This window comes from Rhinopithecus roxellana, chromosome 7 (assembly GCF_007565055.1).
Source record: "Rhinopithecus roxellana isolate Shanxi Qingling chromosome 7, ASM756505v1, whole genome shotgun sequence".
Taxonomy (NCBI): Eukaryota; Metazoa; Chordata; class Mammalia; order Primates; family Cercopithecidae; genus Rhinopithecus; species Rhinopithecus roxellana.
Genome location: NC_044555.1, coordinates 95,579,383 through 95,593,030, shown reverse-complemented (window position 1 = coordinate 95,593,030; position 13,648 = coordinate 95,579,383). Strand labels below are relative to the sequence as shown.

General features: G+C 35.3%; 1 protein-coding gene across 3 annotated transcripts in view; it reads right to left on the bottom strand.

Moving 5' to 3' along the window:
- The window catches only part of COL4A5 (collagen type IV alpha 5 chain), a 298,599-nt gene that overhangs the window by 131,992 nt on the left and 152,959 nt on the right, over positions 1-13,648 (bottom strand). For all 3 annotated transcript variants that reach the window (XM_030934587.1, XM_030934588.1, XM_030934589.1), the window contains 10 exons: positions 11,971-12,033; positions 9,953-9,988; positions 9,821-9,862; positions 9,559-9,651; positions 7,360-7,413; positions 7,207-7,263; positions 6,897-6,941; positions 5,106-5,159; positions 3,524-3,565; positions 996-1,128 (listed from right to left, as the gene is read on the bottom strand). In XM_030934587.1, the coding sequence (XP_030790447.1) occupies positions 996-1,128; positions 3,524-3,565; positions 5,106-5,159; positions 6,897-6,941; positions 7,207-7,263; positions 7,360-7,413; positions 9,559-9,651; positions 9,821-9,862; positions 9,953-9,988; positions 11,971-12,033 (619 nt within the window). The remainder of the gene's footprint in view (positions 1-995; positions 1,129-3,523; positions 3,566-5,105; positions 5,160-6,896; positions 6,942-7,206; positions 7,264-7,359; positions 7,414-9,558; positions 9,652-9,820; positions 9,863-9,952; positions 9,989-11,970; positions 12,034-13,648) is intronic.

The following is a 13,648-nucleotide window of genomic DNA, read 5'->3' as shown; positions in this document are numbered from 1 at the left end:
TCATACACTGTTGGTGGGAATGTAAATTAATGCAACAATTAAGGAAAAAAGTATGGAGGTTCTTCGAAAAACTAAAAATAGAACTACCATATGTTCCAGCAATCTCACGTCTGGGTATATATCCAAAAGAAAATAAATTAGTAATTCAAAGAGATATCTGCACTCCCATGTTTACTGCAGCACTATTCACAATAGCCAAGATATGAAATCAACCTGAATGTTCATCAGTGGATGAACAGATAAAGGAAATGTGGTATAAATACATAATGGAATATTATTCGCCCATAAAAGAACGAAGTTCTGTCATTTTCAGTAACATGGATGAACCTGAAGGACATTATGTTAAGTGAAATAAGCCAGGCACAGAAAGGCAAATACAAATGCATGTTCTCATTCTTATGTAGGAGGTTAAGAAAAAAGTTGATCTCATGGAGGTAGAGAGAATGATGGTTACCAGGGGCTGGGAAGGGTCAGGGGGAATGAAGAAAGGTTGGTTAATGGGTATAAACATACAGTTAGATAGAAGCAATAAGTTTCAGTGTTTCGTAGCACAGTAGATTCACAACAGTCAACAACAACTTATTGTATATTTCAAAACAGCTAGAAGAGAAGATTTTGAATGTTCCCAACATAAAGAAAAGATAAATACTTGAGGTAACAGATATTCTAGTTACCTTGATTTGATCATCATACATTGTACCCATGTATTAAAATATCACATGTATCCCATAAATATGTGCAATTATATATCAATAAAAAATAAAATGTAGAAACGGGAATCTTAGGATTAAAGGACACTATTCACTTGGGCTTTTTTAAAGTACAAGTGAGTAATATGGTGAGAGAAGGTATAGTGAGATTTGGGAAGTATCTGTCAATTAAAAAGGACTTGTGTCTTCTACTTCCATGCTTACCATGGAACTGATCTGATAAAAAGTATACATGGATTAGTAAGGATGCTATAAGCACAAGGCCATAAATGCAATCTCATTTACCTGGAGGTCCAGGAAGGCCAGGTGGACCCTGTATTCCAGGAAATCCTCGCTCTCCTTTTTCTCCGGGCAAGCCAGGCAACCCAATGTTTCCTTTTTCTCCTATAGTTATACCAGTCCCAGGTCTAGGAATTACCTTTATTACAAAAGAAAAAAAAGAAAGAAAGAAATGCAAAGAAGAAAAGCCTTGTTCTCCTGAAAATACTATGGGAGCTACATATGATTGCAATGTCATCATTTTCACATAGTTTATGAATCACATTCCGTATTGCTCCCATCCTCCAGCTGATTAGAAAATGTCCAATACAAGTAACATTACCATGTTCCTGAGCCCAAGGCATATAAAACTAAAAGTATTTTTGATGTCTCTTCTCCTATAATCCACATTCAATTAATTCCAGTCTCCTAAGCCTGACAATTCTTTACAGAAAACATCTCTCCAATTTGTCCCCTTGATTCCTGTTACCACAACTGTATCATCAACTCACACTTAGAGTAACAGAAGCACCTCTGATCTTGTCCCTTGAATTCCAATCTATTGTTAGGATACGCTTCCTCAAAAACCATTTGTGTGCGTGTGTTAACTATTCTGCTTAAGGACTCAAAATTGCTCACTACTTTTTACTACAAGTGCTGCTACTTTTAATCCTGAACTGTAAGTCACTTTTCACTTCCAATACCTCTCTCACCTGTTTAATCTCCTATTATGTCTTACAATAAATTTTTATTATAGTGAAGTCTGTCTGATTCTAATCATTTCATTCAACTTGCACATTCTTGTCTGTCTTTACATATTCCATTCCAAACGTGTAATGCCTTTCCCCAATCTTTCCCTTTATTAACCCACATTTATTTCTTCCTTTAAAAAAGAAAACTCCCCCATAAATATATATACCTACTATATACCAAAAGAAATTTAAAAATAAAACCCATCTTTTCTTTATTGATTAAACCCAACTAACTAATCATTCCTTTTTACTCTGTATTCTTGTAACTCAAGTATTTTCTAAAAAACTTAATCTTAAATAAATTAAATATTTAAAAATTCTTCTTATAGACGTAAAAAGGTAAATGAACATCAGATTTAAGAGACTGCCAGTCTGATGTACAAATTAACACCTAATAGCAGTGTGATATTTCATCCTGTCTCTATTGGATGGATATAAGAAACATTCACACAAAAGGAGACAAAAAGTTGTGGGACTTAGGATTGGAATAGTGATTCAGAAGGAAACTGGGCTGCTAAATAGGACTGTACTCTCAAAATTTCCATTTCTTCTGATACTTATTAAAATTTTATCTTCTCTTTTTTTTTTTTTTTTTTTTTTTGAGACGGAGTCTGGCTCTGTCCCCCAGGCTGGAGTGCAGTGGCCGGATCTCAGCTTACTGCAAGCTCCGCCTCCCGGGTTTACGTCATTCTCCTGCCTCAGCCTCCCAAGTAGCTGGGACTACAGGCGCCCGCCACCTCACCCGGCTAATTTTTTGTACTTTTTTTTTTTTTAGTAAAGACAGGGTTTCACCGTGTTAGCCAGGATGGTCTCGATCTCCTGACCTTGTGATCCGCCCGTCTCGACCTCCCAAAGTGCTGGGATTACAGGCTTGAGCCACCACGCCTGGCCTATCTTCTCTTTTTATAAAGATATTATTTCCTAGAGGAGTGAAGCTGATTTTAAAATGAAAGTGAATAAAAAAAACTAAGATCTTCTATAAGTATATCCTCATTAGATTTAGTACAGTCCTAAGTATTAATAACTGAGACTCACTATGGATAATAAGAATTAAATTAATGTTACTAACATGTCTGGACACATAAGTTTTCCAACATTCGCACTGTTGTGGCTTCAATGCAGTTTGAAGTCAAGAGTCTTACTAAATTTCAACCAAAGAAAAACCAATATGTTAAACCTCAGCAACGATATTTTATTCCTAATAAGACTGGAAATATAGTTGACTTAAATTTCATAGTGAACACAAACATGACAAAATCTGAAGCTCCCCCACTCCCAATTATTCTTTCATAAAGCAGCTTCCTACGTTCATTATTAAAAGTCCCTAGAAAGCACACACTCAGGAAAGAAAGAGGTGTGAATCAGACAATTACAAATTTAGAAAACCTATTAAGACCAAATCTATCTTTCTCCTGAGCTCTGCAGGGGAAAGGACCAAAACCCCACCCCCACCCCAACTTCCCCAAGTTTTGTTTTTGTTGTTGTTGTCATTGAACCTTTGTAAGCAACACTTGCACCACCTGCTGGTTGCTTGAGAAGTGATCTGGCAATCATGAGGTAAAACAACCCAAAGCCATAATTTTAGACCTTTACCATGCAGAAGTAATGCATAGGCAGAACAATACAAGACCTTGAGGTCAACATTACTCAAGTTTTTAGATATAAAGACTTTTAAGCCAGTAGAAATTGATAATGACTTGAAATTTTCTGTTCTATGAAGAAAAATAGGGAGTATGCAATTAAGGCACAAAAATGATAATGCATTAATAAATTTTGATAAATGAATACTAAAAAAAAACTTACAAGTCCAGGAGGTCCAGGTGGGCCAATGTCACCTTTTTGGCCCTGTTCAATTCAATTGTAAATAGGTTAGTAAAATTCACATGAAAACATCGATTTCCTCAAGAATATAAGAGAAACTTTTCAAAAAGACCCAGAAATCAATCATAAAATACCTCAAATGAGAAATGCAACATGAAGTAATGAAACAATTCTGAGCTAAGCCTAACCTGTGATGTTGTCTCAGATTTACTAGCTATATAATATTGACCAAGTTAATTAACTTCTCCGGTTTATATACAAAGAATAAAGATTTTTGGACCAGAGTTTTAAGGTATTTCTAGTTGTAATGTGTTTTGATTTTTAAGATTCCTATTTTTAGCCAACTACAAATACTCTATAAAGAAGATAATAGAAAAAAATGGTAGCACTAGAATCAGTGAAAAAATTACATTTTTTTTTTTTTTTTTTTTTTTACATTTAGCCATATTTCTCCTCATAAAACTAGCCAAGGACATAAATGTAGTGTCATTTCTATTAGTGACAGATATTTCAGATGCGATGGACTTAACTATCATAAATAATAGCTAGTAACTCTGAATTGCTTTTGTGAGCTTGCTCTTGGAAGTTAATGAAAGACAAGTTCAGATAGAACTTTTATCTTTGATTAGTAGCTACAACAGCATGGAAAAAACACAATATTCAATATTCAAATGTTACTCTACTACTGGCCGAAACACAAGGATGGTCTTTTTCATACTTCTATTCTGACTCTAGTCTTGTTCATAGAAGCCATCCATCTATATACAAATATTACCTGACAAAAAATTATTTTATCTGAATATTTCCTACCTCCCTTTATTCTAATTGTGCCTTTTAAGCCATGCTAGAACTTAGACCTAATTTAGAAATAAACCACCATTAAAATATGTGCCTTCTGCCTACATTCAAGTTTGTAACGCCTTTCCTTCCTTGCCTGAAAAACAAAAAAGCTTTCAGTTTTTGATACAAAGCAATTAAAGACAAGAGGGATTGGAGTACTGGTTATTTTGTGACCTGCTAAAACTCTGGTAATTGTGTGCTTCATACAATGTTTCAAAGTCATTTGAAAAATAGGTAACTAAATAATTGACCTCAGTCAGGCTGCATTGGCCCAGTAGGGGGGAAAAACAACCAAGAATTAGCCACAGACTTACAGACAATAATTGCATACAGAATGGAAATGTTTACTGGCGACGTTCTACATTCACAGCTATAAGCCTTTTTCGTAAGAGGACCTCACTAAAATAGTGCTGAATTCTCTTTGCGAAAAAAAAGCTTTGCCGACACATGCTCAAAGTAAAGGCAATGACTTTTCACAGTGGAGATGCTAAAGTTAAACAATGCTTAATGTATTTCTGCAACATGGACTGTGATTTATGGCAATGGAAGAAAATTTAGCAAGTGTGGTATAAAAGAAAAATGAGCAAAAGATGAATAAAGAAGGAATATTTTGAATATAAAAGCTAGTTATGTAGACTTTTTCCATTTATAATTCAAGCTTGAGAGAAGAAAAGGATTATTTTAGCTAAATAAACCAGTCACTTCAAAGTATTAAAATTCTTACCTTTTCACCATCCCTTCCGGGTTCACCAGGGTAACCAGGATCACCAGGCAAACCCTTTAAAAAATAGCGGATAGGGTGACATCAGCACAAATGGTGGGGTTAGGAAATCTCCAAAAATCGTCTTCTCCATAGATGCAATGAGAATACTGGCAAAAATGGTCAGTCAGAATTAACTTTCATAACTTAACCAAAGCTTGCAACAATTCAAGGAGTGTTTTCTCAGAAAAAAAAAAAAAAAAAAAATGCTGAATCTTGTGAGAATTCAGAGCTTTGTGGCATTTTAACTTGCTCTATTCCCACCACCTCTCCTCACAATCAAGGTGAAAACCAGCAGCCTAGCAACTGGAGAGGAAAGAACAGGGCTGGAGCTCCTTCAAAGCCCCATTTTCAGAGAATTATCATTATTTGATTTGTCTGGTGGTTTAAAAGAAGACTATTTGCAAGGCTGCCTTTATTTGACCCAACTTGGGCTCTCCCAGTGCAAACAGAGAACAAGAGAACAGTCTCCCTACCGTCCAACCCCCATTTGTTGAAAACACTAAGAGGCAATTGTTGAATATCACAGCTGCCTGAATCAAGACAAAGACCAACTGTTCCAAAAGAAGCCAGGAACTGAGGCCCTGAATTTACCTCTTGATATTTTATAATATTTTTGAACTAGAGATTGTAAATTGAGGATTGCCTGTTTAGTAAAATATCCTGAAACCAATTTATCTGAATTTAGTAATTCTAACCTATCTTGTTAAGAATTATCCTTTTCCCTTGGAATAACTTACAAATTTCATCAAATATTCTCTCTGTCCTTGAAAAACTCTTGCCTACTGCAGATACTCTTGATACTGAAGCTGCTTGAAATAATGTTCTTGGAATTACATATTTTATTTCCCATGCCCCTTTTTGGTAGTAAGTAGAAATATTACCTGTCAAAACTTTTACTGAAAAAACATGTTCACACACACAAAAAAAAACTGTATGGGAATATTTATAATAGTTTTATTCATAATGGCCACAACACAGAAACAACCAAAATATCCTTCAATGGGTAAATGGATAAATAAACCATGGTATATTCAAATTATCAAATACTACTCAGCAATAAAAAAATGAACTGATACACAATTCAATGTATTATGCTATGTGAAAGGATCCTGATTCAAAAGGCTATATACAAAATGATCTAATGTATCTGACATTTGGGAATAGGCAAAATTAAAGAGACTGACAAAAGATCAGTTGTTGTAAGGAGGTTGGGATAGGGGAATAGGGAGGAGATAACTACAAAAGAGCATGAGGGAACTTTTGAAGGTGATGGAAGTGTTCTTGATTATGGTGGTGGTGACACAACTGTATGTGTTTGTCAAAACACAGAACTGTAAACTAAAGATAGTTCCTTTTACTGTATGTAAATTATATCTCAATAAATCTGACTTTAAAAAATAAAGGAACCTCAAATTTATATTTGGTGTAATTGGATTGTTTGTAATGCAAAGGATAAATGCTTGAGGGGAAGAATACCCCATTCGCCGTGATGTGCTTATTTGCTTATTTCACATTGCATACGTGTATCAAAATCTCATGTACCTCATAAATAAATATATACACCTACTATGTACTCACAGACATTTTTAAAAATTGAAAATTATATTCAAAAGACAAAGACTGGATAATTTCAATTCATTTAAACTATTTCCAGACCCCACACTCTTTGTCATACTTTTTCTCTACCACCATATGTTATACCAACATATAAATGTCTCCAGTTTTGCAGGGGAAAGAACCTTAGCTACTTACAGGAATTCCTGGTTGGCCATTTTCTCCATCTTTGCCTGGTTTACCCTACACGATACAAAGAAATGATAGAGCAACAACATACATTTGTTAGTTAGGAAGTATAAAGTTAAAGAATATAACAAGCTTTATTACTGGATTGGACTATATTAAGTAGACTTTTTAGACATCAACATTATGATGTCAGTAGTGATATTTTGAAACAATGGAAGTAAGATGTAGGAAGAAAGAATAAAATCACACACACACACACACACACACACACACACATTTAGAATTTTTTGCAAAGAATATTAGCAGTTACATCACTTACTCTTTTGCCTGGCTCTCCTTGCTCACCCTTCTCACCTTTCTCACCACCTGGGGGACCCTGTACACATAAAAATAGTTTCACATTGGTTCATAGGATATTGTGTACCAATGCCAATTTACATTAAATGATGCTAAAGCACTTTAGGTTACTTACTGGAGGACCACGTATCCCTGGAGGTCCAGGAGGCCCTCGGTCACCAGGAAGTCCCTATGCAGTAGTAGGGGAAAGGAAGTCAATGTTAATACTGGAACATGCTTTTCATTCTAAGCACTAGCACTAGCTAGAAGCATTTTTAATAAACTGAACCACAGCTACATCTACGTTGCAGCAACATGGTTAGAGCTGGAGGCCATAATCCTAAGTGAATTAATGCATGAACAAAAAATCAAATACCACATGGTCTCACCTATAACTGAGAGCTAAACATTAGGGGCACAAAGACATAAAGATGGCAACAATAGACACTGGGGACTACTAAGAGTAGAGGGAGGCAGGTAATACTTGTAAAACTAACTTCTGAGTACTATGTTCACTACCTGGCTGATGGGATCCGTACCCCAAACCTCAGCATCATACAATATACCCATGTGACAAACCTGTACATGTACCCCCTGTATATACAATAAAGGTTGAAATTTTTTAAATAATAAAATAAAATAAAAATAAATCTCCCTCTAAAAAAATTAAACTGAACTGTATACTCATGTAGTATAACCAAAGTTAATAAGGGTGTTTCTAATTTAAAGTTGAAATATTCTAAGCAAAATTAACTAGAGCTATCTTTGCTCATTTCAGTTAATTTCTTGTCTATATACAAGCCAAGATTTGAGGTAAATAACAAGGCAACACTTAAAATGAAAAAATGACAATTTTTTATTCTTATAAAATATTTAATACAAAGTAAGAATACCTAAAACAAGGAGATTTTGGGGTCACATGGCATACTTATATTTTGGCAGATAATTAAATGGCCAAAGTCATATTGATGGTAGAGTTTCAATACAACTTTTCCTTTATTCTTAACTTTCTTATTCACATTTAAGAGAAACAAAAATGCACACATTCTGTTTGTTTAAGTGTGGGCCAGTATGCTTTAAAAATATATCTAATTTCCCTCATCTACTCTAGCAAAAGCAAGGGTATCAGATAATTATTTCTAAACACAGCAAAGGCTTATAGAGTAACATTATCTTTCTCCTTGCATATCGGTGAAATGTAGAGAACACTGTCATCATTCTGACTGACCATAACCTAATTTTATACATGAATGGATTCTTCAAATAGCCAAAAATGGAAATAACCCAAATGCCCATCAACTGATGAATAAATGGATAAACAAAATGTAGACTATTTACACAATGAAATATTATTCAGCCATAAAAAGGAATGAAGCACTGATATGTGCTGCAAAATGATTTAACAAGAAAACACTATGCTAAGTAGAAGAAGTCAGACACAGAAGACCACATATTATATGATTCCATTTATATGAAATATCCAGAATAGAAAAATTTACAGACCCAAGAAGTAGATTAGTGATTACCTAGGGCTGGTCAATTTCGGGAGAAATAGGGAGTACAGCTAACACAGGTATGGAGATTTTTTTGAGGAAGCCTAAAAATTTTCTAAAGTTAGATTACACGGATAGTTTCACTACCCTGTGAATACACTAAAAAAATTGAATTCTACACTTTAAATGGGTGGATTATATGTATGTAAACTGTATCTTGATAAAGTTATTTTTAAAATTTAATGATCTCAGCCAGGCGTGGTGGCTCATGCCTGGAATCCCAGCACTTTGGGAGCCTGAGGCAGGTGGATCACGAGGTCAGGAGTTCGAGACCAGCCTGGCCAACATGGTGAAACCCCATCTCTACTAAAAATACAACAATTAGCAGGGTGCGGTGGTGGCACCAGTAATCCTAGCTACTAGGGAGGCTGAGGCAGGAGAATCACTTGAACCTAGGAGGCGGAGGTTGCAGTGAGCCAAGATCATGTCATTGCACTCCAGCCTGGGTGACAAGAGCAAGACTCAGTCTCAAAAAAAATAATAATAATAATCTCAGATCCTTGTTATTTAAAAAAATACCCTGATATATAACCACATTTCAGCTTATAATGCATTTTAATGGAATGCCACTTACATATAAATATTATTTTTAACTTTTTATCATTTTATATTATTTTTTCAGATTTATTGAGGTATAACTGACTAATTAAAAACTGTATATATCTAAGGTGTAAACAATGTGATGTTTTGATATACATATACATTGTGAAGTGGTTACCACCATCAAACTAATTAACATATCCATAGCAAGATTTTCATTGACTTCTTCCCTACTTACTCACCTGATCTCCTTTCTGAAACTCTACATCAATTGGTCTTTTCTGTTCACTGATCTGCCCAGGTGGCCCAGGTGGGCCCTGAAGACCTTGCTCACCCTGTTTGCAAGACAAAATAAGGCAGTGATATTTCATAACCACCACAGACAATAATATGACATGTAAGATAAGATAACTGCAAGAAGCAAGAGAAAGAAAAAAGGCAGTTCAAATGACTACAAAAAAAGAAAGCTGAGGGCCGAATAACCAACTCTCTTTCTTTACTCACCTTTTCACCTTTGGGTCCCTGGAAATTTAAGCCCATATTCCCCTGGAAAGAGAAGTTTCCATTTAAAAATCTCACTGACGGTAAGAAAAGGAATCCACACCAAATAAAAGATATAAAGAAAAAGAAAATTACCTTTGGTCCTGGAAGTCCTGGTGGACCAGGAGGGCCCTATGAAGAGAAGAAAAAAGAGAAAATAAAATGTTATATTAATAAGTTAATTTTAAAAGTTACTTAGCTTCAGAAAGAGTAAGGTGTGAAAAAGCACATCAAAATAGTATTTTCTTGTCTGTTTTCATTTTAGTCAGAGACACACGTTTTAATTGATTAAAATGAGTTGGATGAATGTGAGTACCTCTGATGACAAAACAGAAATGGGCAAGAGAAAAAAACTGGGATGGGCAGAGGTAGAGAGGTAGCCCCAGTGTCAAAAATCAATTCAAAAGTTAATCTCAACAGACCCATCAAATTTTTCACATCAGAATTATAGGTAAACTTAGGTACCATAAAGCAATTAACTATCAAGTTCCAAAAACCATGTGTTATTTTTTAAAATCCAGTTTGATTTTTATACAATCTGACTTTGTGTATATGAGAATGTTTCAAGGTTTGAAAAATTAAATAGGCATCTTTCTGCTCAAGTATGTTGCCTCTTAACCTCAATGGGCCTATTTATTTATATATTGTATCTAGGTGACATTTCTTTCGGTCTTTCGGTGTTTTTGTTTTTGTTTTTTGTTTTTTTTTTTTTGGAGACGGAGTTTCCCTCTTGTTGCCCAGGCTGGAGTGCAATGGAACGATCTCGGCTCACCACAACCTCTGCCTCCTGGGTTCAAGCGATTCTCCTGTCTCAGCCTCCCGAGTAGCTGGAATTACAGGCATGCACCACCACGCCTGGCTAATTTTTTGTATTTTTAGTAGAGACAAGGTTTCTCCATATTGGTCAGGCTGATCTCGAACTCCCAACCTCAGGTGATCCACCCGCCTTAGCCTTCCAAAGTGCTGGGATTACAGGCATGACCTACCGCACCCGGCCTCTTGGTGGCATTTCTAAGATTTGGCTTCACCTGTTGAATTAGGGTTAATTCAAGGAATATCCAGAAATGTAAAGTGAATTGGTTAAGTGGCCACAATGGTTGAGGAAATTCAAGGTGTAACAACATACTCAAGGGGCACCAATGTTCCAACAGCAGAATTAGGAAAAAGTGTAAAAGTCCATAGTTTCATGCTTTGCATGAAGTCTACAACTAAAACAAACTGAAGGGTTTTGTAATCTTCCCCAAAAAAGTTACAGGAAAGCAGAAATCACAATCTTTTCTGGTAGATTCCTCTGGTATTTATCAAACATTATTTCCTTCATTCAAAAGTGCAGGACCAATTGTCACAAACAAAAATGTACAATCTATACAGGTATAATGAAAACTGTCACTTAAATATATGGTAGATGAGAGATAGAGTGGCACATGAGAAATTACTTCTACTGAAATATAATTTTCTTGGCCTTTTAAGAGGGCAACAGCAAAGCTGTAAGTCCAAAACATGACTTGAATGAAATCTAAGTATTGCAGAAGTAAAAATACTTAGAATTTACAAGGATAGAAAATAAGAGTGACTATAGAGGTAGTAAAGTAAGAGAATCGGTTACACATTCAGGATCTGTAGAAGTTTTGGGGGTATAAAAACCTGTGACCAATTGCATAGTGATCACTCCCCTCACCAATTCTACTGTTTTGTCCCAGGCACCTAAGAAATGAGAGCCAATATTTTTTATGAAGCCCTGCTTTTGTTCTTCTTAAACAAAAAATTGCAGTTTGAAGAAACATGTTTCATCAAGTGATTAGAAAACTGCCTTAGAAGACTTTCTGAAATGGCCAGAATTGACTTCAACACTGATACATCAAGAAGCAACCAACAAAATATTTCATCGTAAATCTTTCCTTTTATATACCTCATTTTTCCATCTATAAAATGGAGCCATTACTTAGAATGCATATTATTCACCACATCATTGTAAAGTCACCTTTAAATAAGAAAATTATAAATTATGAATGTTGAGAATGCATTATGTTTTCAAGTATTATAAATAATATTAATATTCATGAAAGAAGTCAGAAAGGAAAGGGGGAGAAATTAAATTAAAGAAGAGAGCTTACCATCAAACCTGGTGGTCCTGGGGGACCAATTGGCCCTGGTATACCAGTGGGACCAGGTAGGCCCTGTTATAAAGTGAGTAAAGAAAATGATGAAAATAAAAAACAAAAAAACTAAAAAAACAAGCCCTTCATTGTATTTTTTTTTTTTTTTTAGACGAAGTCTCACTCGTGTTGCCCAGGCTGGAGTGCAATGGCATGATCTCGGCTCACTGCAACCTCTGCCTCCTGGGTTCAAGTGATTCTTCTGCCTCAGCCTCCTGAGTAGCTGAGATTACAGGCACCTGCCACCACGCCTGGCTAATTATTGTATTTTTAGTAGAGACGAGGTTTCACCATGTTGGCCAGACTGCTCTCGATATCATGACTCGGTCAAAGTGCTGGGATTACAGGCGTGAGCCACTGTGCCTGGCCCCCTTATTGTATCTTACAAAGAACTAAAAGGATGAAATTTAGACTTCATTTAAACTTCAGTTGTCACTGGAATTCTGCTCTACAATTTTATCATTCAGCAATATTCTAAGTGAAATTTTAAAATGCATAGGGATAAAAGTATTAAGTAGTTATAAGAAAACTTGTGGTTTAAAGTGGTAAATAAATATAAGACAAATAATAAGGAAAATTTACAAAATAAAGTGATAAAGGTAAGCATTTAGTTGGGGCTTTTATGCTATAAATGAGAAGGGAAAGGCTAGTACTTTCAAGATAGCTTCTCTAATTTAAAAATAGGTAAGATTGAAGACAGAGGGAAATGAGAGTAACTGGGATAAATTGTAAGAGAATGATACAAGTGTTATCGAATAATTTGACATGTTAAAAACTGAAAATTTGGCCTACAATCTAGCAATTCTATAGTTAGATATAAATCATGGATTTTTTTGTAATGAAAAAATTGTGGGCTGGGCACAGAGGCTCACACCTGTAATCCTAATACTTTGGGAGGCCTAAACAGAAGGATCGCTTGAGCTCAGATGTTTGAGACCAGCCTTGGAAACATGGTGAGACCTTGTCTCCACGAAAAATTTTAAAAAGTGGCCAGGTGTGGTGATGTGCACCTGTGGTCCCAGTTACTCAGGAAGCTGAGGTGGGAGGATTGCTTAAGCCCAGGAGGTCGAGACTGCAGTGAGCCATGATCATGCCACTGCACTCCTTTCTGGGCAAGAGTGCAAGACACTATCTCAAAACAACAACAACAACAACAACAAACACCACATAAAACAAAAAACACCAAATTGTAGTATGTTCACAAATGGAAAGTTATATGAAAGTGAAACTGAGTGAACTAAAGCCATATCCAATAATATGGATGAATCTTAGCATATCAAGTAGAAAAAGTAAGTTGCAGAAAACTACATAAATATTACATTATTTTATAAAGCAAAACTAAATATTCTATTACTTAGAAATATATGCATATATAATAAAGCTATTTTTAAGGCATAGTGGAAAACTCAGGAGGGTAGCTATGTCTTGGGACAATGCAGAAGGATTTGGTTACCAAGGGACACACAGGTTGATTAAAAATCATTTGTAATTTTCTAGCTCTTAAATGTTGTTCACTTTATAGTTATGCTTCATAACATACCTATATTTTGCATGTATTCTGTTGTATTTTCAAATATTACTTCATAACAATTTATAAAATATAAAGGGCAAGATTGAGTGAATTTTAAAAACTGTG